At 36.6% G+C, this 26,802-nt stretch overlaps 1 protein-coding gene across 9 annotated transcripts in view; it reads right to left on the bottom strand.

Annotated features, from left to right (window-relative positions):
- Window positions 1-26,802, bottom strand: part of INPP4B (inositol polyphosphate-4-phosphatase type II B) — a 752,704-nt gene that overhangs the window by 213,118 nt on the left and 512,784 nt on the right. For 7 of the 9 annotated variants that reach the window (XM_061192573.1, XM_061192572.1, XM_061192579.1 and 4 more), the window contains one exon: window positions 25,849-25,928. In XM_061192573.1, the coding sequence (XP_061048556.1) occupies window positions 25,849-25,928 (80 nt within the window). Of the gene's footprint in view, window positions 1-25,848; window positions 25,929-26,250; window positions 26,321-26,802 lie in introns of those variants that run through there. The other 2 variants (XM_061192577.1, XM_061192578.1) reach the window with 2 other exon arrangements.

Here is a 26,802-nt window from a genome sequence, read left to right as displayed (position 1 = left end):
ATTCTGATTGGTATGAGGTGATACCTCATTGTAGTTTTGATTTTCATTTCTCTAATGATTAGTGATATTGAGCATTTTTTCATGTTTTTCTTGGCAATCTGTATATCTTCTTTGGAGAAATGTCTATTTAGGTCTTCTGCCCATTTTTGGATTGGGTTGTTTGTTTTTTTGATATTGAGCTGCATGAGCTGCTTGTAAATTTTGGAGATTAATCCTTTGTCAGTTGCTTCATTTTTTAAATTTGTGTTTAACTTTAATCTGAATACGAACGGTGTCTTTCAACCAATTCCTTCAAAATGTCACTATTTTATTACTGGAGGTGTCAGAAAACAGGAATAGGAAAATTAGTATAAGTAGTTTACTAAAATGCTAATTAAAACAATGAATAAGTTAGGCGAAAAGGAAAGCCAATTGTTACCAGATCATAGGAAGATTTTTCTCAAAATATATAAAGTACAAATTTAAACACATCTTTTGAATTATGCTTTTAAGAAAACGGAAATAGAAAAACTCTGGTGACATATACATAGCTAATTTCATAATGTAATAAAATAAAGATTATGTACATAGAAAAATACAAGTGGTTTACTTAAATAGTGTATTAAGGTTCTTACTAAAATATAAAATAAAATGCTTCTTGGTGATTTTTAAATCAGTGTAAATCATAATACTGACTCAATTATTTTAAATTAACATAGAAAACTTAAGCATTTATTACAAAGAAGATGTGCATACAGATGACAGTATAATCTATGATTTTGTAAAAAACTACATTAGCTCCAATTCTGGGATGATTTTAATAATTAATTATACCATTTTCCTACTTGAAAATGACATAATAACTTGTCATAAATCATGATGTGACATATCTCTGTACAATTCTTTAGTACCTGATAGTGAAATAGATATTTTAATAAAAGCCCTGTTCTACTCACAGGTTTTTCTAGAAATTTGCAGACTTCTTTTTCCCCCAAACTGATACTCAATAACAATTAAAGACACCTTTTTCTTCTCATAGGCATTGTTTAAAATTTTTGCTTGAGCAAACTGAGCTTAATTTCTAGGTATACAAAGCTTAGGTATAACGTTTCAAATTTTTTCATTGACTAAACCAAATAATGTCATAATGATTTGAATGAGAGGATAGACTTCTCACACCCTCTCCCAGGACTGCGTAATAAACCAATACATGCAATAATAGTTAAAAGTGTGAACTCAGGAGTTTGGGTTATCTGCTAGCTTCATGACCTTGGACAAGGAACTTAACCATGTGAAACTTTGTAAAATGGAGATGATAATTTTGTTGTAAGGATTACATTGTTACACGATTTATGTAAAGTTCTCAGCACAATGACTTACACAAAATAAGTGCTTCTTCCTACCCCGCCTTCATCCCAGTAGTAGTAGTAGTATCAGTATCAACAGAATTGCTATTGTCATTAATGTATTATATTTCATTCAATTCTCTTTAGAAATTTTACTAAAATGGGCATCTAAGACTATAGTAAAAGATTATAGGATTTCAGGACACATGCATTTCAAGAGTGATTAACTGCTCATTAGAGGTACAAAGACTTAGTAATGACAGATGGTGTTATAAAGCTTACATTCCTAGAAGTGCAAAGAACACAAGTTTATAACCAATTACAATACAAAGTGAACCTTTCAAAGTGCCAAAGTAGATGAAGAAGCAATGCACCATGGGAGTATGGGAGTAAGCTTCCAAACTATAGCTTTATTTATTCCCTTTAAGAAAGCTTCAGGCTGCTTTTTAAATACAGGCATATCTTGTTTTATTGTGCTTTATTTTATTGTGCTTTGCTTTTTTGGAGCTTCACAGATATTGTGTTTGTTTTTTACAAATTGAACGTTCGTGGGAACCCTACGTTGAGCAAGTCTATCAGTGCCATTCTTTCCAAAAGCATTTGCTCACTGTATCTCTGTGTCACATTAGATATAGGGACACTAGAGAGATTTGAAAACCTTTTTTTTTTCACAAACCATTTTGGATAAGAATCTCTGAGTACCCTAAATCATGCTTCTTCACCTGAGATTTGTGGGAGACCGAATGGGGAATTCAGGTTATAAACTTAAGAACTAAACACAAGACACCCAAAATCATGGGTCATCCTGTCAATGAACTGCAATATGAAATGTAGAAGCCATTTCCTATGTATTCTGTAACAATTTACAACCCACAGAGCATGGATATTCAACACTTCTCTTCAATCAGGACAGTCACAACTGAAATACATATTTCATGTTTCCAAAGGCTGTTTCAAAGGTGATTTCAAAAAAATTTAGAAAAAAATCATTCTTAAGTGATTAATGATGCTTTCAATTAATCACCCATCAAGTTCAGGAGGCTACTACTAATTGCTTAACCATTATTCATCACCAAAATTCGACTAACTTTTATCTAATAGAAATTCCTCCTCTCTGCATGGGAGATATATTGAAGAGACTTCTAGGCTAGGAATCAAAAAACCAATACTCCCTCCAGCTCAGCTGCTCACCAGCTATGTGACCAACAACATATTGCTTCAGTTCCCTGGATTTCAGTTTCTGTTACTGCAAAACAAAGAGTTGGTCTTGGACAGTTATCATATTAGCACTCAAGCTTCATGCTCTGACATGGTTGGAATCCATCAGGTGATCTCATCATAGGCATCATAGGCTATCATGGGCTGACACAGCCTTGGGGAAAATCTTGGGCACATCCTAGCCTCTTCTCCTCACTCCCCACCTTCCCCTCCAACCTTTCCCCAAAACAAATGAAGCAAACAAAATGCATGCCAAACCTAGAAAGTAACTTTAACACTTACAGTCAAATACAAGGGCTAGTTTTCCTTATAGTATCCACTGTATACGTATATATTTTACTGCCATTATGGCACTGCATCTTGGCACTTTCACAAGGATACAAATTTGACTGAACTAAGAAACAAAAGAGGTCTTCGTACACTTTCCTAGCAATTTATATGGCAATAAGAACAGGCTGCAGTAATAAATAACTATCTCAATCTATAGGAAGAAGAAAAAAAAAACTATGTCATTTCAGTCTCTTGCCAGGTCATTACCACTGCTTAATGCAGAGAGCTATAAGAGAAGTAAAAGATGAATAGTTCATGGCAGCCACATTATTTCCATCACAACATCAAGTTCCTATTTCCCTCAGCAGATACACTTAAATATTTAACCATGCCAACAAGATGGAAGGCAGAGAAAGGGAAAATTTCAGCAACGCAAATCTACACTTCCTTATCACTTAGTTTTTCAGCATGCATAATACATTAGTGATTAAGTTTCTTTAAAATCTTCCTTTAAAATAATTCCCCTGGGACTTCCCTGGTGGTCCAGTGGTTAAGACTTCGCCTTCCAATGCAGGGGATGAGGTTCGATCCCTGGTCGGGGAGCTAAGATCCCACATGCCTTGTGGCCAAAACACCAAAAACATAAAACAGAAGCAATATTGTAACAAATTCAATAAAGACTTTAAAAATGGCCCACATCAAAAAACAATCTTAAAAAAATAAAATAAAATAAAATAACTCCCCTAACGCTTCCTAATGAAATATTCAATTTCACATGCTAAAACATACAAACGTTTTAGAAGACTGAAGGAAAAGGGATGTGAAACAGTCTTCTAACAAAAGACAATTTAATGACACTTTTCCTCTAAACTTCTTCGCCACCTACTGTACCATCCTTAGTAGAGCAAAAAGGAAAAAAAATCTTATGGAAATGTTAAAGGGCAACATGTAAATACCTCCTCTATTTTGGAAATGCCACAGAGATACAAATGACTCTGTAAACATCCAGGAGAAAATCATCATTAGCACTGTCAGTCTTTGTGAATATAAAGTAGTCTTGGGGCCAAGCACAGGGATCATCACCTGGGAGACATGCCTGGCATTTAACCCATCTAGACATGTAACTGGGAAATGAAAATCTCACCTGGACAGAAAAATAAGCAAAGGCCATAAGTAAACAAGTGCCACTAACTAACTAAGTGCATTCTGACCGTCTTTCTGGTGAATACATTTATCTGGCAGTGCTAGATTTACTTTGGCCTCAGAGAAGTGAGAGTTCTACTTAAGTACGTATGCCTGAACACACCTCTATTCTGGCTGAACTTCACAAATGTCAGAAGTCATACGATACTTTCAAACTAATACTCAAATAAAACTTTTCAGTAGTCCTTAATATTATAGCTTATACACTCGTATTTAGTCCTTTGTTTTCTCCTCTTTTCTCATTATAAACTTGTCTTCAGAAATTCTACCCATTATTATGGGATTCAATTATCCCATCTTTGAGGATCTACCACAAACCTATATTTCCTACTCTGACCTGATTTCCTATTCCAGAACTTCAAATTCCTTTCATCCTGATATAATTTTACATTCTATAAGCTTGAAACCTAACTCGTCCTTTTCCCAAACCCCAGCTCACATCAGTAGCATATCATTCTCCAAAGACCAAAACCACAGAATATTCCATCTCTACCAGCGCCTTGTCCCTACCATCCAATAAGTCATCAAGCGCTACTGATTCTTCCTCTATAATGCCCCCTACATGTGTCCCTTCCCAATGGTAACATCCCAATTAGTTTCATCAACTTTCTTTCATTACACTTGAAGAACCTACTTCCCATCTTCCAGAATCTTTCTCTTCCATCCCGTCCATGTCAGGTTTTCTTCTTAATACCTGCTATCACTATTTTATTTTATTTTCTCTGTCAAAATTCCTTAGACATTGCCTAATGCCTACCAAGAGAGTTTGAAGTGTAGACTGTCTTTTAAGACTTGTCCGAGGTTATGGACAGCTCAGTATTTTTGGTTCAAACAGATCCATGTCATCACACACCAGTAAATAATGGAGCATGGTTTAGTGGAAAGCACAGTGAACTTTGAGTGACGAAAGTCCTTGGTTACGGTGTTGGCTCTTCATAGTAAACAACTATGTGATCGTCAGAGGGCAATTCAGCCTCTACTAAGACTTACGAGCTATAAAATATGAAGGTAGTAAACCATTCTACTTATCTCACAAGATTTATGTGTCCAAAATTAAAAGATCTTAAAGTTTAAATATAAAAATGCTTTTGTGGGAACTGCCTGGCAGTCCAGTGGTTAGGACTCTCACTGCCGCGGCCAGGTTCAATCCTTGCTCAGGGAACTAAGATCCTGCAAGCGTGGCAAAAAAAAAAAAAAAAAAATGCTTTTGTGTATGGTAATGAGTACAACTGTTATACCATCCAGGACACAAAGTTCCAAGAGCACATCATAGATATGTTGACTACCAGTTTTTCAGACTAATTGGCTTGTAGGTTCCTCTTTACTGCTGAAAACAGTACTATCCAAATATGAGTAACTGCCTCAATACAAGTAAGCTAAAGAAATCTTTCCCTCCTCATGACTCTATTAAATATACATACATATATATATATATATATATGTAGTGAGTTGTATTTGGAAATGATTCAATGCTAAATGTAAAATATAAACTATCTCTTTATTTGTTATTCAAATATACATTTTTATTGAAGTATAACTGCCATACAGCAGTATATTAGTTTTGGGTATACAGCACAGTGATTCTATATTTGTGTATATTGCGAAATGATCATCACAATAAGTCTAGTTAACATCTATCACCATACACAGTTACAAAAAACTTTTTTCTTGTGATGATAACTTTTAAGATCTACTTTCTTAGCAACTTTCAAATTAACTATAGTTAAAAATGTAGGTCATCTATTCAGTGATCTGAGAAGCCAGGCTGATGAAGGCTCTGCCATATTCACCTTGTGGCACCTAAGGTCTCCAAACAGCAGAAGGAGATAAAAGCATGGAGGAACTCTTATTGGACAGACCCAGAACCAGTGTGCTTTCCTCTGTTTACAATCCAGTGGCCAGAACTCAGTTACATGGCCACCCCTATCGAATTTGGCGGGTCGGGGTGGGGGTGGGGGGCGATAGACATTTAAAATAGGGCAAAGACTGCAAATCTTAGTACCCCTCCTCTTCTTGGGCACACGGCTAGATGACATTTCCAGCTCCTTAAACAGTTAAGCTATCTCTTGAAATGTAAGAAATATCCATCTCTTTAAATGTAAGATATACCTCAACAGCAAGGTGAGAAAACATCTTGGCATCTTGTAAATGTCCTTGTCAGGATTCACAGGCAACCAAAATTACATTCAAGTTAACAGGTCACCATCATCTGCCCTTTGGTAGATAAGATGCTGCAAGTAAGATAGAGGAAGCATACTCTACCCTCTTGCACCCACTGGATGAAGCTATAAAACCTGGACAGAATGCACAGAGCAGCTATTTGAGGACTCAAAGTAAACACTGCTGGGCATACTGGGGAAGAAGATCAGAATTATAAATGCCACTGAACCAGCAATTAGTTTACCATTTTTTCTCCTCTCGTATCTCATGATCTAGACTCAAAACAGCCCCAAGCCCAGAGATGGTCATGGTGTAGACAAAGATAGCTCCAGGAGAATCTCTCTGGTTCTGGCTCAAAGAACAGAAAAGAGGTCTCCTAATACTCAGAAGAATGATGAAATCACTTTTCTTTTTTCCACTCTCTTGTGTCTCAGCCCCCAAGCAATCCAGCAGTGGCAGCAACAAAAGTGACAGCTCGGAGGAAGTGCAGGAGCCTAAAATTATGAGGAAGGGAAAGCTTCCTCTCTGATTGGAGCTGTGATCCCAAGGGCATGGGATGAATGTCCTTTACTTTTTCTCTCTCTTTTTCTCTCTCTCTTCTCCTACCTCTTGGCCCCAGAAGAGGGTGCAGTTGCATGGCAGAGAAGGAAAATCAAACCCCACCTTTCTGAATGAAGGGTCTTTTGATCTTTCCCTTCCAGGGAAGCCACAGGAAATGGGAATATGCCAGAGAGAGTGTAATGAGGAAGGAGCTCAGGAAGGGACTTCTTAATGTCGTTCATGGACTTCTGGGCTTACCTCAAGCTGTGTATGCGTGGATCTAAACCACATATCAGATACTCTGAGAAATAATCTATGGACTACACCATCCCCCAGGTCCCAGACTGTCACCTGGTGACAAACTCGAAGGACAGGTACGAATAACACTACAAAAGTTTTGAAAACAGAAGTGATATTGAAACTACAAAGTTTCACAAGACACATGGTCAGCATACAAATGTGTAGCAATTAGAAACTGAAATTTTTTAAAAATATATTTATCATTTATAGTAAGTCCAAAACAAATAAAGTACTTAGGTATAGATCTAACAAAAATGTACAAGATCTATATGCTGAAAACTATAAGTGTTGATGGAAGAAATCAAAAAAGGTCTAAATAAATGGTGAGACATACTGTGTTCAAATACTGGAAGCCTCAAGTTTATAAAGATGTCGATTTTTCCTAAATTGATCTACAGATTTAAGGCAATACCAATTAAAATCCCAGCAAGATTTTTTGTAGATAATGACAAGTTGATTCAAAAAGTTATAAAGAAAGGCAGAGTAAACAGAATGGCCCAAGTACTTTTCAGAAAGAAGAACAAGAATGGAGAAATTGCATCTACTGATTTTTAAGACTTTCTGTAAATCTATAGTAATCAAAACTGTGGTATTGACAAAAGGACAGATATATTGATAAATGAAACAGAATACAGAGACAATATGGCCAGCTGTTCCTGACAAAGTTACAGTCAATGAAATGGAAAAAGAGTAGTCCTTTCAACAAATTGTACTGGAACAATTAGACATCCATTTGGGGAAAAAATGAAATTTTACTTAAACTTCACAACTGAAACAAAAGTTAAAATGGTTCATAGACCTCAATGTAAAACATAAAAATATAAAAATTTTAAAGGAAGACATAGGAGAAAAGTCTTCATGAACTGGGCTTCGTCAAGTTGTTCTTAAATGTGATACCAAAAGCATGATCTGAAGAAGAAAAGAAATTGATAAATTGAACTTCATCAAAATTGACAACTTTTGCTTTCTGAAAGACACAATGAATGAAAAGACAGGCTACTGACTGGAAGAAAACATTTACAAATCATGTTTCTGACAAAGAACTTGCATCCCCAATACATAAAGAGCCCTCAAAACTCAACAGCAAGAAAATGAACAACATAATAAATAAAAGGGCAAAGTCGAAGAGATGTGTCTCAGAAGAGGATATGCAGATAACAAGAGACCATGGAAAATTGTTCAACAACACTCTCCTTTAGGGAAATGAAAATTAAAAGCATTATGAGATGTCACACTATATTTTACAATGTCTGGTGAGGATGCAGAGCCATTGAAACTCTCATACACTGCTGGTGGGGAAAACAGCACAGCAGTTTCTGATAGAGTTCAACACACACTTACCATATGACTCAGAAATTCCAATCCTAGGTATTTACCCTAAAGAAATGAAAACTTAGGATCACAGAAAAACCTACACATGAATATTTTAGCAGCTCCATTCATAATCACTCTAAACTGGAAACAACCAAAATATACTTTCATATGAATGGTGCAAAGAAATGTGGTACAGTTTGTTGTGGTACAGTAGCATGGAATACAACTCAGCAATTGAAAAAAAAAAACCTGTTATTGATATGCACAACACCTTGATGAAGTTCAAAGGCATCAGACTGAATAAATGAAGCCAGTCTCAGGAGGATCTGCAATCGATGATTCAATGACTTTCTCAAAAAGCATTTCTCTATGGTGATGGAGAACTCACATCGTGGGTGTCAGAGGTCGGTGTGGGTGGAGGCATGCATCAAAGGGGCAGCAGGTGGGAGTTTCTCTGTGGAGATGGAAGAGTTCTGTATCCTGACTGCAGTGGTGGTTACAAGAATCTATACATGTGTTAAAATTCACAGAACTGCACAACAATAAAAAGTCAATGTTTACTGAATGTAATTTCCAAAATAGAATAAATGAGAAAAGATATAGACATTTTCGATGATAATGAATGGATAACAAACTATTAGCCATTTAATCTGGGAATACAAAACCAAATGACTGAAAGGTTATTGCCTTCCATGTGAACAGAACCTTCTAACTGCTGGCAACATTGATTTGTAATGGTAGAGTCAAAGTGTCAATTTATCCCATGCTTTGTGCTTTCAAAATATCTGCTGACATAGAAGTGCCATATGCGAGAGGAAAATGTTCCACCTGAACAAGGGGTGGGGGAGGGTATTTCATCAGACATTGGAGAGAAAAATGCTCTTGCAGGAGGTGCAATGAATTTCCCAAGCCCGTGACTCATCCATGGGATAAAACAACTGGCCACCCATGTCTGAACTGACTCACGTTTAGACCTACAAGAGAAACTATTGTTAAGGATTTTTGTTAATTTATTCTATTCTATTTTATTGTTTGAATTTTAAGAGAAAGAAAAATGTTGAAAGGAAAAGAGCACTATATATATTAAGCAGAGACCACTGGAAGAGGAAGAGAATAGTAGCAAGAAAGGAATTATAGGAGGTTATACATAAATGGCCGGGAAACCCGACTTAATGCTGACATTTTTAAAAGCAAAAAATATAGACATTTTTAAGACCAAGTATAAACAGTCTTGATAGAGAGCTAAGCAAAAATTTTTTTCTTACTAAAAATGGACATGCTCCGACAGCAGAAACTCTTTACAAGAATAGCTTGCAAATGTCAAAAAATAAGTCAAAATATTCTAGGCCACTATGAAAACATTCTACTAAAGATAACAGGCATGGAGGATTAGAGGATTTAATTATTAAATAATTAGTATCAAATACTAGTGATGGGTCTATATTTACTATTGAAGTTTTGAATTATGTATATTTTTTCTGGATTTTTTGTGCTGTTCGGTTTTATGTAAATTTCTTAATAGTAGGAAATAATGCAAAGGGATTTTTTTAAAGCTAGCATTAAAAGATCAAAGTTAAAAAAAAGCCAAAGTTATTCAGTGTATGAACATAACCTTAGAGTATAATGTATTTCAAACCTGTGTGATAAGAAATTCACTAAGCTTTAAATTGTACAGTGAGGCATGTACTCTGAAACCAAACAGTTATTAAGTGCCTATGCTTTTCTGTTTAATTGTACTTAGATTTGTTTTAAATTCTTCAGGTATTAAGTTATAAAATCTTGTGGTTTTTCAAATATTTTTTCTTCATTCTCCTTTAATATGACAACATTTTTAACGAAAAAAGAGTCTCCAAAATTATAAATTTCCATAGAAATATAATAAGGTCAAAATAACAGAAAATATTAATTCACTTACAAACATGTATTAAGCACCTACCATGTTGGAAGCACTGCTCCATGTACAAGAATACAACAGAAAACAACACAAAAATCCCTGTCCTCGTGGAGCTTGAATTCTCATGGTAAACAAATAAATGATACAGATACGATAAGTTCCATGGAGAAAACTTAAGCAAGGTAGGTGAGTGCTGGGTGGGGCTTCTACTTTATAGTCTATATATATATAATGACTACATATGTATGTATATGTATTAGGAAAGGCTTCTCTAATATGATGCCATATGAACAAATACCTAAAGGAAGTAAAAAAGGGAGCCATATATCTTTCTTAGGGGAAGGTCTTTTCAGGCAGAAGAAGCAGATGGTCCAAAGGTCTTGTAGAGGAACACGGTCCCCATATTCAAGGAAGAGCAAAGACCCCATCGTGGCTAAAGCTGGGTAGGTGGGGAGTTAGAAGACTAAGTCAGAGAGGCATGTATTAATTTTATATTGCTGCATAATGAAGGACCACAAACCCAGTGACTTACAATACCACCCATTTACTATCTCACAGTTTCTACAGATCAGAAGCCAGGCCAGGTCCTCTACTCAGGGTCTCACAGGACTGAAGCCAAGATGTAGGCTGAGCCACACTCCCACATGGAAACTCTAGGGAAGAATCTACTTCCTAGCTCATTCAGGTTGTCAGTGGAATTTATTTCCTTGTGGCTGTATGACGAAGGTCCCCGTTTTCTTGTTCATCCCAGAGCAGGTATGAAGAGTAACCACTTGACAGGGCTGCAGGGGAGACAGCCAGCTTCCAGTTAAACAAAGAGAAATGAGTGAGGATAGGGGACGGGGCTGAGGAGGAAGCTCAAGGATCAGAATAGAGTCAGGGAGCAAAAGGCAGCAGGGCCACAGTAGGGGGTGGACAAACAGGTAAAATGATGGGCGGCCATGTGGATGAAAGATGACCTAGGAATCCAGGGTTCCTGCGTGGTCACCAATCACGGGAAAATGAGTCATAGTTACTGCTACAATAAGGAAACTCAGTTTAGCTAGACAAAATATGCCGGGCAGACAGGGCAGCAGTAATTTAAAAATACTCTAAAGACCTGAAATTTCCCATTTTCAGATTTTAACTTGTTCTGCTAACAGTCTTAACAATGCATTACTAAATCATCTGGTAATTATTTTCGAGGTCAAAATGTGACTGATTCACTGTTAAAGGAGTCTAGATAGAACAATAAAGATTTCTACAGAACTTTATTTTTGTTAAAAGGAAGAAAAGTAATTAACGCAAAGTTCAAGACACCTGCTATATGGAAACAGAATACTGCTTTTATTCATGTTAAATAGATTCTGAAGATCAGCAGGAAAAAATCAAATGTCCCATACCAGCTTTGCATAAAGTACATGAGAAAGCAATTACTTGTTCTCTGAATATCTCCCTTTTAAAACATTAAGATTTCATTATAAGAAGAAAGTATATCTATTAGTAATTAAAGGTCTTTATTGCATCATTAAAAAAAATCCATATAAGAAAACAAATGGATTTTGGTATTTGGCAGGCTGATGTGCTAACGGGAAGGAGAAAGACAGTAAAAATTAAAAGTCACGGGATTAAAATTTTCAGTTCAGGAGTGATTGCTATACATCCTTTTGTAAATATTTGAGAACTGAATTGAAGTTTGTATACCAAATAAAAATTTCACCAGCTTTCAATAACCTTGGATGCAGCTATTTTCTCTTTTATTCTACAATAAATTCCTCAGATCTCAATATTAGGATTGAATAAAATCAGAGAATGCTTAAAACAGAAAGTAAGGTTAAGTATCAGCCAATTCATTCTGTAGAAACTGAAGCCCAGAGAGGTCAAGTGAAAGGCTTACAGCCGCCTCACAGGTCAACAGCGGTGCTGATATTTGTCAAAGAACAGTAGAAACCAGAAGTCCACACCTGATTTTTTTTTTTTTTAATTTGTTTCTGAAAACCAAAAGATGAAAGTGTGGTAACTTTTAAATGTATTTATTTTTAGCTTCTTTGTCAATAAGTTGATTGTCCTTATCTGAAAAATCTTCATAGGAATGTGGTGTTTTGGTTCAACCCTCACTAGCCCACTCTAAAGCTTGGAGCAAACTTGCTTTCTGAGCTACCTGATCTTCTGAGCAAGAGACATTCTGGGATAGTTCCACCTCTTCTTTTTAACTTTTTTCTTAGGTGTCTTCTCATAGACTGGATTCTCTCATACAGCAGCATGAACTTTCTTGCACATCTCTTCGGTGTCTGGAGTTACCTTCTTTGTGTGCTGAGTGAATTTTTTCCTATAAGCATCACCATCTCCTTCCATATATAATCTGCAATGTTTTGATCACTGATCTTCTTCCAAAGTACTTATGCCTTGAATTCCTTGTTTCCTGAACCATAACCAGGGAATCGTTTGGTTCTGTGAGGGATGGAAAAGCTTCTTTCCACAGCTCTCTTCAGGGCCGCCAAAACTTTATTTCCAGTGGTAGTTCAGGTGTGAACTGAATCCGAGTACAAAATACCTTCACACTATATTTTAAGTTCATGAGTGTAAGCTGCACTGACTATCATAGCCTCTTCAACACAGGCATAAGCAATCTGACAAATGATCTCTCTGCTGGTTACATGAACTATCATCCCATATTTGAGTGTACTGTATTTATTTTTATCCTGGATTGCTAAGCATTTCCAAGCATACCAATCGGTTTTACCCTCTCGCCTTCTTCTAAAGTTCACTTGGCATCTTTTGAAGTAGGCCTTATTCTTGACAACTTTAACTCCATCCTGTGAAGCAGAGATGCATATCTGTGGCTCACCACAAACATGCAGCAATGGTGATAACTTTTATAATTAATTCTTACTGCTAACAATAAGAAAACACAGTCAATGTAAGAGGAATATGATTTTAAAGTGTAATCAAAGAACTCTATCAGAATCTAATAACTCTTTGCTCAGGCTGTTATAAAATACCATAGTCTGGGTGGCTTAAACAACAGAAACGTAATTTCTCACAGATCTGGAGGTTAGAAGCCCATGATCAGGGCACCAGTAAGGTCAGATTCTGGTGAGAAACCTCTTCCTGACTTGCAGACAGCTGCCTTCTCCCTGTGTCCTCAGATGGCAAGGAGAGAGCAAGCTCTCTGGTGGCTCTTCTTATAAGGGCACTAATCACATCATGAGGGCCCCACTCTCATGACCTCGTCTAACTCCAATTACTTACCAAAGTCCCCATCTTCAAATAACATCACAGTGGAGTTTAGGGCCTCAACAGATACATTTGGGGGATACAAATATTCAGTCAGTAACACTCTTAAAACCTCAAACTTTAAAAATTAGCATAGTATTTGTTTCAAGAACTAGTGGGGGTTCAAGGGAAGAAGAGATGGCATGAAAGAACGAGGGAGAATATATTTTTTCCTACTAAAGTATAAAGAGATTCTTAAAATCTGCCTTATGAATTCATAATTTAAGCTCATCTCAGTGGCATTATTATCATTAGTAGTCAGATGAAGAAATTTAAGGAGAGTAATTACCCCCTGGTGACAGTAATGGAACTCGAACTTCCTCCAGTGTTACAATCACAGGCCAATCCTTAAAGTGCTTGAAAGGCATATCACTTGGTCAGAGAAGCAATTCACGTTTACTAGTACTAGAAGTAAGTCTCCATAGCCAAGAAATTTATTGTTAGTTGGTAGTCTGCCCAACAAACAAGCAAACCTCAAAACTGTTAGAGTCTCTCTCTCCTACTTACTGTGTAGGTCCCTGGAAAATCTTCAATTTGATTCTAGATAAGAGAAAAATAATCCCCACTGTACACCTTTTCTAAGTTTAGGATTGAACCTTAAACCTGCTTTGAATTCGAGAGACTGCATAGATGCTGGGGAAGATTAAAATAAAATAAAATTCAAGTTATCTGCCCTGGTCTTCGATGGATGGATGAGGATTAGACCAAGTTTATTATGGCAACCTAAATTTGTTTTTAGCAATCAATTTTTATATTAAGTTCTAAAGGAATGTGTTTACTTTCCAATTTACATGTATGAACATCAGAAAGAAGCAACCTACAGCATGTATCTACAAGCAAAACTGGTCATTTCATCTGCTTGTCATAATGTAATATATGCCAAGTAGCACTTAGATCAAGTCTAATTAAACCTGCATTCAGTGATTTCAATTGATTTTTAAATCTACTTTCCCTGTAAGATGGTAAACTGTCCCATAATGTAATAAATTCATCAGTGCCACACAATATATAAAGACTAATCTTTAATTACCTAACATTTTCTGTCAAATTCTAATAAGCTTGAGTACACTGATCAAGGGACCCAATGGGTCACCAATAGGCTGAGCCCATTGCTAGAAGCAACCAGCCCCTATTGTAGCACAGCACTGAGAAAAACAATTTGGTTATGTTGGTATTAAAAGTAATTAAGTAAAGCAAAATAAGTGTGTCTGTTCTCTTCTCCCTCTTATTCTACATCTTTTTATCTTTGATCTCATCCTTCTCTTCTGCCTTCTTAAAATCTTTCATGATATGACTTTGTATATTTTCTAGTTTTCCTATCTTCCATTATAAAATTGCACTTTTCTTCCTTTTCCTGACTCAGTTCTTTATCTTCCTGAAGTCTTATTGCAAACAATTTCATTCAACCCCACTTTTACTATGAGGCACCATGCAATACCACAGAACAACAGACATCAGTGAATTTCACTTAATGGATTAGGGTGGAAAATCCTAGGGTAGAGAATGCTATTAGGGGAATACATTGTTAAGGGGCAGGTAACTTTCTACAGTTCCTCAAGGATGGTACCTCCAGCACAGCTCACTCATATATATTAAGTAGAACTGACAATGTGTAAATGAAAAAGCAAAGCCAAACCTCACTAGGAACACAGTTGAGAATAGTGACCTTCCAGTGATCATTAAGCCTGTGTTAGCTGGAGCAGGAATAATGAGTTCTGACCTGCTTCTTCAAAAGCCTGATGATAGGAAAATGGTCAATTTGGTCTTAGGAAATTGAGGAGCCTGGGTAGGGGATAGTGACCAGTCCTTTTCACTGACATGCCTGGAGACTATCGCCTCTCAGTTCCTAATGAGAATAAGTATGGAGAATACTAGGAACTTCAGATGGGTGAGACCATCCCAGGCAAGGGATAACAAAAGATGGAGGGAAAATAATAGGACATCAGTGTGGGGAAGAATCTTAGGAGCACCATCTACACCTATGGACATTGCTCTCTTGCTGGTTGAGGTTGAAACTGAGCTCAAAACCCTGAGAAGAGGGGTTTCCAAAGAACTACAGAGACTCTGACTCCACCTTTGGAAAGCGTTATGTGCACATAAGCCACTATAAATGACAAAGGAAGTGATGATCAATGTCAAGGGTTATGTGTGTGGTTGCAGATGAAGCTGAGAAAGCAGACTTACTATCTTGTATCTCTTGGCTGAGGGTTTTGCATGCTTACTTTCATGTTCATGTTCATTTGGGTGCAGGGACAGGAAGACATAAATTTAAAGCAGAAAAAGAGCTTTAGATGAGATCAGACGAGAACTGTAGAAAAGATGAGTGGGAAATGGATGCTGCGATTTCTAACTTGGGCTATAGTTAGGGCACCTAATGGTTCTGAATTTAACCAAGAAAGGACAAGCACCAAAAGGCAGAACCTTCAGGAGAAGACCTCAATTCAGTTCAGGGTGGTTATAATATTAAGTGATTGTGAAAATAAGTGTGTGTCCACTTATGCAAGCTTAAAAAGAATCTGTCAATGACTGTAAAAAAGAAAGCATGTATCTTGTCACTCCTTTCCCCTCTCCACATATTCTGTACAAATTTCACAAATGGGTGTCTATATAGTCCGTGGCATGGGTGTAAAATGCCACAGGGTTGGCATTGCCTGTGGACAGGGAGTGGGGGGTGGGAGAAACAGGGCTGGGTAACTGCATGTGGACAGGGGCAGAATGTGTGCAGGTGCAGGGTGTGTGTATAGGATGAGGGTTCATTTGGATGAAGACCACAGGCCTGTCTACAGAGGTGTCTGTTCGAGAAAATGCTCATGGTGGGGAAAAGTGGATGAATACATATAGAGAGTGTCTCATATATTTCTCTGGAAAATACTTGGTTGTTTATATTGTTCAAAATCAGCATTTTCTCAACTATGCAGCTGCTTTTCTTGGAACACAGTGTCTGTCTGATAAGCTGTTAAAGAAAGCTTTCCATAAAGAAAGCTTCTTGGGTTCAAATTAGTTAGGGAAAAGCTGTAGGCGACATTGCCTCTGAGAGTCCTAGAAGGACTTGAGGACCTAATGAAGGCTCTGAGAAATCCTACAATAAGGTCACCCTCTTCACTTTTTTGAATATAACATTTTCAAACTTACTTGACATAAAACTCCTTCACTTGAAGAACACATACTAATAACTGAAGGGATACCGGTGTTCCAAATAACATTCTTCGGAAAAAGCTGATATAAATGTGTCCAGAGAAGCAGAAATACAGGATGATAATGATGAAAGCGACTTTGGTAAATATGGGCAAATCCTATACAAAATTTTCAGGTCAAATATAATTCCTTGCAGGCCTAATCATTCCTGCAAATTATCTTCAAAGCTAAATTAGCTCTCAAACTTCTTAAGCAGGTAAGTCTGTGTACAGATATTAACTTTATGTGATCTGCATTTTATAAGAGGGAAGAGTTCAGGCTTTTCTCTACAAATTGAGGAGCTATTGAAGTGTACTCTAAGTACGCGTTGTCTCTTCAGTGACTGAAAACTCTAATTTGCAATCTGACAAATACGACATATTTTGAATAATGCAAACTAAGGAAGTGCTAATCAGTTTCCATAGTCATACCTCCGGCCCCACAAAAATGGATTAGGAACATAAAGAAAAATGCAGACTATACCACTGTAGAGCCATTTAAATTATAAATGAAAGACAGTCTAGTTGGATGAAATGGGGAATAATAATACTGATGAGGATGATCATTTTAAAAACAGGTGACGAGCATGATGGGCACACACTTTGCATCAGGTACTGTTTCAGATGGGTTGGGTACCATTTGTCTAATTCTCACCTGGGAACAACAAAAACAACATCAAAACACCTAAGGCTAGGGCTTCCCTGGTGGCGCAGTGGTTGAGAATCTGCCTGCCAATGCAGGGGACACGGGTTCGAGCCCTGGTCTGGGGAGATCCCACATGCCGCAGAGCAACTGGGCCCGTGAGCCACAACTACTGAGCCTGCGCGTCTGGAGCCTGTGCTCTGCAACAAGAGAGGCCGCGATAGTGAGAGGCCCGCGCACCGCTATGAAGAGTGGCCCCCGCTCGCCGCAACTAGAGAAAGCCCTTACACAGAAACGAAGACCCAACACAGCCAAAAATAAATAAATATATTTAAAAAAAAAAACCACCTAAGGCTAGAGAAGCTAATCAATCAAAGAAAAAAAATAATAAAAATTACAGCCAACATTTATTGAGCACTTACTATGTGTCAGGAACTGTTATAAACATTTCACGTTAGTAATTCATGTGAGCTGAGGCTGTGAGATGGGCACCACTGTCATCCCCTTTTCACAGATAAGAAAATTGAGTCTCAGAGTAATCAATCATCCTGCTAGGTAGTAAAAAAGCCAGCATTTGGGCTCAGGCATGTCTCTAAATCCCATACACTTCCTATTTCTCTACTGTCCTAAGCCCATGATATTTGTATACTTTGCATTCTCTGATTTTATAATAAATTAATGTCATTTTAGTAGTTATTACAAAGTGGCTCATGTTAGAGCCTTTTGATAATTTTAGACAGTCTTGTTCCTAAATGACACTGACACAGTTACATATAAGAACAGAATCAATTTTAGAAGCAAACAGCCCTACTTCTGCTTTTGATGTTTCCCTTCCTTTTCACAGACCAGTCCTGAGAAACATCACTTGAATTTATTTCTGTAGACAGTTTATTACAGATTTGGAATAACATGCATCAGTAAACCCTAAAAGCAATTGACACTCTGTGTCACTTTTATGAATTTCTGTCCTGATTTCAATGCTATATTGCTAAAATTTCAAGTCAAAGCAAATTTGAGATTTTTCCCAACTCTATCAGAATGCTGCCTGTTTCAACCAAACAAATACTTTCCCTATGTCTCTTGCTGGTATCTGCCATTTGATAAGAAGCCAAATCTGGTGTCAGTGTGATTAAAGCCAGAACTTGGGTTTCAAGGAAGCATCCATTCCTCAGATAATAAAAATGTTATGTCCAGATCAAAGGTTAAATCAACCTCTCTGCCACTGCCCAATTTCGAGAATTTTGGATGTCACATTTTGAGAAAGAACTACAACTAACTAAGCAAACTAAGCAAAACATTAAGTTATGGGTGAAAGAATTAGTAAGTTTAATGCAAGAAGCAATCTTTATAGAGTGTTTTTCTCTAATGCATGGCAATGCATGGAACTTCACTGCATTTATTAATTGCCCAGAATCACCCTGGGAGGAAGGTCATTACTATTTCCAGTAACAGATGTTAGAGAATAGACAACATGCCTGGGGCGACACAGCTGGTGACACAGCTAGGACTTGAACCCGAATCTGGTAGGAAAGTCTGGTGCTCTTTCTACTACATTACATTCCTTGCTGAGTAAAAAAGGAGAGAAGATTTAAAGTTGGGCAAAAAAGTTGCTTTCAAATGCGATCATAGAGAAAAGGCATGAGACTTATTCTACTTAACACTATGAAGGAGAGCTGGGAACGTGGCAAGAAGATAAAGTCTGGGATAAAATAGGAACACTTTTCTAACACTGACCTGTCGGAAAATGGGAAAGACGTATGGCCTCCTAAGTTTGATTTCCAGGTCACTAAAGGGGTCCAAGAAGAAGCTAAAGTGTCAAGATCTCTTCTGGTCTGTAAACTTATTTAATCCTAAAATTCTAAACAAAATATATATTCTCGAAGAACCCTTCTTCTCTTCTAATTTCCATCCTGCCCCAGCTGTGTGACCTTAGAAAGCTATACTGCTACCCCTCAGTTAGCTTATAAAACAAGAATAATATCACCTTCCAGGCAAGGGTATTAGAAGATTCAGTAAGGTAAGACATTTGAAACACTTAATCCATCATAAACCTCAAATAGTGTTAGTTACCTCTTCCTATGTGTCTATGAGGTCCGAGTCAGTGTCAGAATCAGAGAAGCTGTCCTGGAGGAGCTTCCTGTCTTCGTTTTGAATTATGCCAAAAGCACAGTGAATAGAGCATTCCAGAGATTCGAGGCTTTCCCCATATGTGTGCATCTGGATCAAGCATGAGTGTGCATTTGCTATTGATGTGCATGTTTTCTTGCTGTTCACTCCCAAAGGAAAAGAATGCAGTGTTCTTTTTCATTGCTTTCAGCGGTTAGGATGGGCATTTTTAGAAAATTCTAGGCAAAAGCATCAAGTTAGCTTTTACATGACATCCTTATCCTCGAACTTTTCCACGAGTGCGTTTAATAAAGTTTAATACTATTCTGTTTTATAATTAATCACTGATATGCTATTTTCTCTTAAAGCAGGCTTTTCGGCCACAAGTCAATGTCTACCGCCCTTAAGTAATATAGAAAATGTTTTAGACGTGTATAAAACTTAGTGTGGTGGAACCAGCAGAACTTTCTGCTGTAATCCTACTTTCTGATGCCTAGAAAAACTAACTGGAAACGACTTTTAAAGGAGAATAAAACATATTCAAAATATACATGACTATTAAGATGCTTGGATGTGAGTTTTTAAAAGCATCTCTGAAGTCCAAGTAAATGTAAGAAAATATTTTGTCATCATACATACAATTTTAAAGACGGTATCTGGTGCTTAAAGTAAGCATTATTTGCATGCAGGAAAAGAGTTGTGGTAGGAAACGAAAAAACAAAGTTTAATTCCATTTCAAATGAAAAATACATTTATCAGTTAAAACTGTATTGTCAATCTACGGCCAAGTTCGGTCTCAGGTTACCGTGGGGATTCACATGCATTCGTGCGTTCCAGGAACAAACATTCTGATCCTATGGCCTACAGAACGGGCCTTGGCTCGCAACCTGCGAAATGCTAGTGACAATTTCATTTTTTTTATCGCTCTGAGTATGCTGGTGTAGAAAACTGTGTGTCAGAGCCTAAGGAACCTCTCCGTAATATTGCTTCCAGCTCTTAAATTAAGAACATGCCTTTGGGAGATTCAGTTAAAAATATGCGGGATTTTTTTGTTGTTCTTCTGTTTTTAGAAATAAAATGGAAGTACGTGTTTCTGCCTGTGGGTGTGTGTTTGTGTGTGTGTGTGTGTGTAAGGAGGTTAAATTAAGCAAAACACCAAAAACAAAATCAAACAAAACTTAAGACTCCATAATTTGGATCTTGCCTTCTCTAAACACACACATTGGGCAATAATGGAAAATAAATAGTCAAGTTTGTGAGAAAGCAAAATAATCCTAAAAGAATATAAATGTACAAACATACCCATCCATACAATCCATGAGGTATTTGCATGAATATGTACACATATAAAATGTCACATAAAATAGGAAAAATTTAAAAACAGTAGAAATTCATTGTTTGTTTCTTTCAGAGCCCCGCCCATACATCTGTATATTATAAAACATAACATCATATATCTGTCTAGGATCATTGGAGTCATGTTGTACGTTTCACGACAGCACTACTGTAAATGTGGCAGAAGTAATAAATGAAAAGGAAACATAAATTCTCTTTTTATGGATAAATTCTTATACATCTGCATTCAAGAAAATTTGGTCACATCCACTATGATAAAATTATATAAATGCTTGCTTAATTTGGGGGGGAAGGTTACAAAAGAAATAACAGACCAGTTGCTAAGATGATCTGAATGTTTCTGTGGCAAGGCAATGTGACCTACACTGAAATAAATGTGAATTCTAAGTAAGGTTTTCAGCCTTTCAAGCAAATCACAATCTATCACTCACTATTACTCTGAAAGTTACTTGTCTCAGATATACTCTAAAGCTTAGACTGCATTATATTCACTAATTTAGGTGGATTACACTTGGAAATAAATGGTACCAGGTTCATATTTAGCATCCATAAAAATATAAGTCATCATCATGAATCAAAATCTCAACAAATAATTATTGAACCTCTCTACTATGTCACAGGCATATAAATTGAATTTTAAGATTAAAACATTAAGAAAAAGTAATTGAGGCCCCTAAAACTCTCCAGAAGATAGAATATAAAATGGAGAAGAAAGCCAAGATGCTTTGAGATCATTAGTTTCCTATCAGGCAGGAAAATAAAAGCAGAAGAAGCTCTGGAGTCAGACTCAACTGAATTCTAATCCTACTTGTACAGTCAGTACCTGAGGAATCTTAGACAAGTTGCTATAAAACTGGGATGATGAAGCTGCAGGGATTAAATGATATAGTGCAGGAGAAGCACCCAACATATCCCTTGCATGCTAGTAGATGATCAATAAATAACAAGATTTTTCATTAACAGTGTGATTAGTAATATCAACTGCAAAATGTTAACTCTGTTACTATTTTTAAAATTTCGTAAAGAACCTATTACTATAGTTAGCATATGCAAAATTCGTGATAAATGCTTGCTGAATGAACAGTCACTGAATGAAGTCCAAACTGTGTGGAGATAGGCAACAAAGGTCAGACAAGGTCAAAGCACTTCTATCTGTCTCAGTTCTTCTGAGAAGGATTTCCTAAGAAAGAATTTTTATCCCTGCCTCTTTTTCTGCCTTTGTGATTGTTTGACTACTTTAAGAGCAACGTAATTTTTCCCCTGATCTCTAGCGCCATTGCCAGAGAAAGATCTGCTTCTCCATTCTGTAATTAAATAAGACAGTATTATGATGTTCTAAATTTCTGCTTGTTATGATTCCAAGAGACTCAGGCCAGGTTGGTAGAACAAATAATTGTTAGGTGCTTGGGCAGTAAACCGGGCTCAGGGCCATGGTTCTGGGGTGAGAATAGATTCCTCAGGTTTCCCTTAGTCTCCATTCCCCCTTAACCTAGCAGGCTGGTTCTCACTTTCTGCCATCATGGCTAATATTCCTGAGTTCTCCATGGCTACTCACACTCATTAGGTCTTCATTTGCTATAAATCCAGGCACTGTGGTGAAATCAATGTGGAAGACACCTTGAACGAGTGGTCCTGGACCTCAGTCCTTGCTTTGTTCTGCCATTACCAAGTCACGTGACACAGGACATGTTTTAACTAGATCTCGGTTTTCCCCTTGGTCAATGGGGACAAGAAGTGAGTCATTAAGAGCACAGGATTTGTAGTCAGAAACGTGTGGCTTCACGCCTTGGCTTTCTTATGTTAAAAGCATTGTAACTTTGTGCAAATTACTTAACTGCTTTCTATACCTCAGTTCCTTAGTTTATAAAATGACAAAAGTAATAACATCATACGCTGATAAGGGTCAATGAAACCACATCTCTAACATACTTATCAGAGCATAAAACACGTAGTGTCTCATAGTATCTTCCTCCTCCTCCACCTCCTCCTCCTTTTCTTCTCATTATTATTACTATTATTGTAATATTAACCAGTGTCTTCCATGTCTGCAATTGTAATCCGCTATACAAGAACCTTAGCTTGTTTACAGTACAGTATGGAAGTCAGGAATAGATAGCAATGAGCTAGAAAACGAAACAGAAAGTATGATTCAGATCTAAAGGAAGTCAGAGTAGACAGGAACTACCAAATGTAAACTAGAAAAACTAAGCAGATGTCATATAAAGGTACAAGGGTTAATAGTAAATAAAGACACCGATTGGGATACTAGAACACTTAGACAGAAATTTAGTGGCTATGCATTTAAATGAAGATGAGTTACATGAGTGGGAACCACTTTCTATATCGGAGGCATTCTCCCCAATACATGCAAACAAATTTTAGCCTACAATTTCAAAAATGCACTGTACCATATTTCATGAAATTTGAGTCTAAGTCTATAAATAAGACACACACTTCTTGCCCATTTAAGTTTTTTGTGGAAAATAAAAATTCAACTCAAGCTCAAAAATTCCAGTTCACGGCACATAGGACAGGCCACATTAAACTATGGTATTCCATGAAACTAGTTTGAGAGTTTGAAATCTGACTTATCTGATAAGAAGCAACCCAAAGGGAAAGTGAACGCAAACAAAACTAGACAGATTCTGGGGATGCTCACTATCCGAGAACGGTGCCGACAAATACACCCTGACCCTTATTTCTGTGAATTTGTTTTCCAGAAATCTGAGAATTCTATTCTTTAAAAATTATGACCTGAATATAAAAGGAATAAAAGTCAGATATTGTCAGTGCAAAGGAATAGTAAAAACAAAACTAATAACCAAAAAAAATGCTTCTTATCCCTGATCTAACGTTTTTCTGACTCAGTACCTCAGAGGTTGCCAAGTCAGTGGAAAGAAGATAAATTACAACAGATGGAAAAACACGAAGCATCAGAAATCAGCAGGTTATGATAAATCTATAATGTGTCTTGTTCATAGGGAGAGTAATCTACAAATTTGGCAAAGGGCAAAAAGGGAAAAAAATATTAACCTCGCCATTTCAAAATTGGCTTTCAAAAATTATTTTTTCTAGAAAATGCAATGCTTTGTTGCTAAATTTGGTTTCCTTTTGTACAATCAAAATCAAATAAATAAGAATCAGGACTATTAAAATCAAAAGTGGAAATGTGTCTTGATTTCCTCTAAATCTGGAATTATTATTATATTCCTTTTTCCTTCTAAGTGTAGTACTCTAAACTAGATCTTTCTGTTCCTATCCTTCCTCTAATTGTGTGTGTTCACATATTTTCACCTCACTAAGGATTTCTGGGTCCCTGATATCTGTTTCAAAGCCAGTGTCTAAATGTTGTGCAGAGGGCTGGGGACGTTAACGATAGTTATGATACAATCAATACTGCAGTTCGTAATCAGTAAGGTGAGGAATAAAGTACCATGCAACTTATAGAGAAAACATGTGACGTGCTGGTGGTTCTCAGCAAGCTCAATGTCTGACATCTTATATCCTGAATCCAGGGGCACTTGGGTCAAATCTAACTGCCATGCTAGATGGGTAATAGATATCTTCTAGGATACCAGTGACAGTGACAGATAGACATTTTAGCTGGCACTTACACACTTCCAACAGAAAATAAACACAGCGAAATTTTATTGGGAATAACACCACAAAACTATAAAGATTTTTAAATGCTGTCCCAAATAAAATGCAACAACAAAAAAATTTACAGCCGAAAGGAAGCCAAAAAGATGACAGCCTCAGTAGAACCCTTCAACACTGATTTTTCTGCATGAGCATGTGTTACTTTAAATTATTTTACACCATCTCTTAAGTCAAAATGCAAAACTGTAAGGGTCAGGAAAAAATCAGACAGGAGACAGCCAGCAGTACAGATCCCATCATAAACCATGACATCTACACTGAAATAAATTGGTTATAATGGGTCCTTAGGGGCTGGACAGAGGGCAAAGAAACTTGACACATTGTCTGTTCCCTGACAATGGTCTCTACATTTCATCAAAAGAAGAGCATCTTAAGATTTACAAACAATGTTCTCTACAATTTTTATATTCATTTATACCATATAAATATTGTAAGGCAGTGTTCTCCATGTATACATAATTTTAAAGTTATTATACAGTTAGAAAATAACATACTATTTTTCTAATTTATAATGAAGTTAAAAAGAAATGATTATTCTATTTAATACTCTTCTTAGTATGAAAACACGGCGCAGTTCCTAAAGATTGTTGCATCATCTGTATCAAAACAGATTGTACTCATACTCAGAAGCATCTCTGATCTGCTGTCTGTTGCAATGAGTCTGTTTTAACTTATACTTTACTTTTTTAACTTACACTTTATATTTAATAGTATAGCAGCAAAAGAAACTAAAAAAAGAGAATAATCAGCTTACCCTTTATTATCATACATCTGCAAGTTGCCTCTAACAAACATATTTCAAACCTAGAAACTCACTTGATTTAAAAAGTAACATTTTGATAAGTAACAGAAATATTATTTAGTAACATGCCTATCGTTTCTATTTACTTTCTTACTTTCAAAGAATTTTATCACCTTATTTTTTGAAGTTTCATTTCAAGTTTCATCACTTTATTTTTTATTTTATATTGAAGTATAGTTGCTGACAATATTATATTGGCTTCAGGTGTACAATACAGTGATCTGATATTTTTACAGATTAGGCACTATACAAAGCCATTATATTATTATTGACTATATTCCCCTGCTGTACATTACATCCCTGTGACTTATATATTATATAACTGGTAGTTTGTACTGCTTAATCTCCTTCACCTGTTTGTCCATTCCCCACCCCTAACCCTCCGGCCACCACTAGTTTCTTAATAATATCATTTTTTTTCCCTACAAGAGCTGATAACTTTTGATCATGTGAAACACAGACTTGAATATGAACCTGAATAATTGCTGTTTCCCTGTAACTTGTTGCAGAGGAGAACGTAAGCTGTTTGAGAGTTGACATCCAAACATCTGCAAGAATTGTGACTTTCAAACCCAACCAGCCTTCAATAAATATCACAGGCTGTTAAATTTAATAGCATTGAGACCCACCTCAGGCTCAGGGTCAGCACTTGCTCCTTGGACTTCAGTAGATCCCCGACTTTAAAACTGGCATAGCCCAGAAAGCTTCGCTGAAAATAAGAAAGAATGGTTTCCATTAATTTCTGAGGTTCTCAGTATTTTGTGTCACAGCAATCACACAAAATTAGTCTTCAGAAGAGTGAAATGTTAAATCTATTAGCCTGACAAATATTTCATTGACAGAAATACAACCATCAGTAATAGATATCCACTTCATGGGGCGAGGTTGAGGGATGCAAATGCATTCTTCTCATTAAAAACAGAGATGAATAGCCAGGAAAATAACAAAATGTCTAACACAGAAGCCAGGACTTTTCCATGAACACATTTTCTCCCCATATGAAAACTGGGATAAAAGAAAAGATGACAGACTTTTAATATTTACCAATGCCGCCCTTGTTCTTATTAGAATTCCTCAAGTCATGGGCAGCAACAACTTTGTATTCCAGATATGAGCAAATCTGTTAGTTGGAGCTATTTTTATGTGGGATTCTGTGCAAGTTATAAATAGAAATGCTACATTTCTCCCCCATCACAGCAATGTTTAAAAGTATTTGTTTCCTTTGTTATTTCTACAAAAGCATGGGACAATTTCACTCCAACACACAAAAAAGAATGGTACTTATTCAATTACATTTTCTAAAATTGCTTTTTTAACCTATCATACGGGGTGTTGACTATCTATGAATATATCTATCTTCTAAACTCTCTTACTCATAATATAAAGAATAAAACACTAAATTGGTTTTTCTTTTCCAGGATAAAAATCTTTCACCTCTTTTTAATATTCCTGGCTGCTTGTGATTTAAAAGTCACAATATTATGGTATACCATAAACAAGATTTCTCATTCTCCTTTCAAGGTCAAGATGTAAACATGAAAATATCAAACCCATATTATTACCTATACCATTGCTGCCTAACA

This window comes from Eubalaena glacialis, chromosome 5 (assembly GCF_028564815.1).
Source record: "Eubalaena glacialis isolate mEubGla1 chromosome 5, mEubGla1.1.hap2.+ XY, whole genome shotgun sequence".
NCBI lineage: Eukaryota > Metazoa > Chordata > Mammalia > Artiodactyla > Balaenidae > Eubalaena > Eubalaena glacialis.
This window is presented reverse-complemented; position numbering and strand designations above follow the sequence as displayed.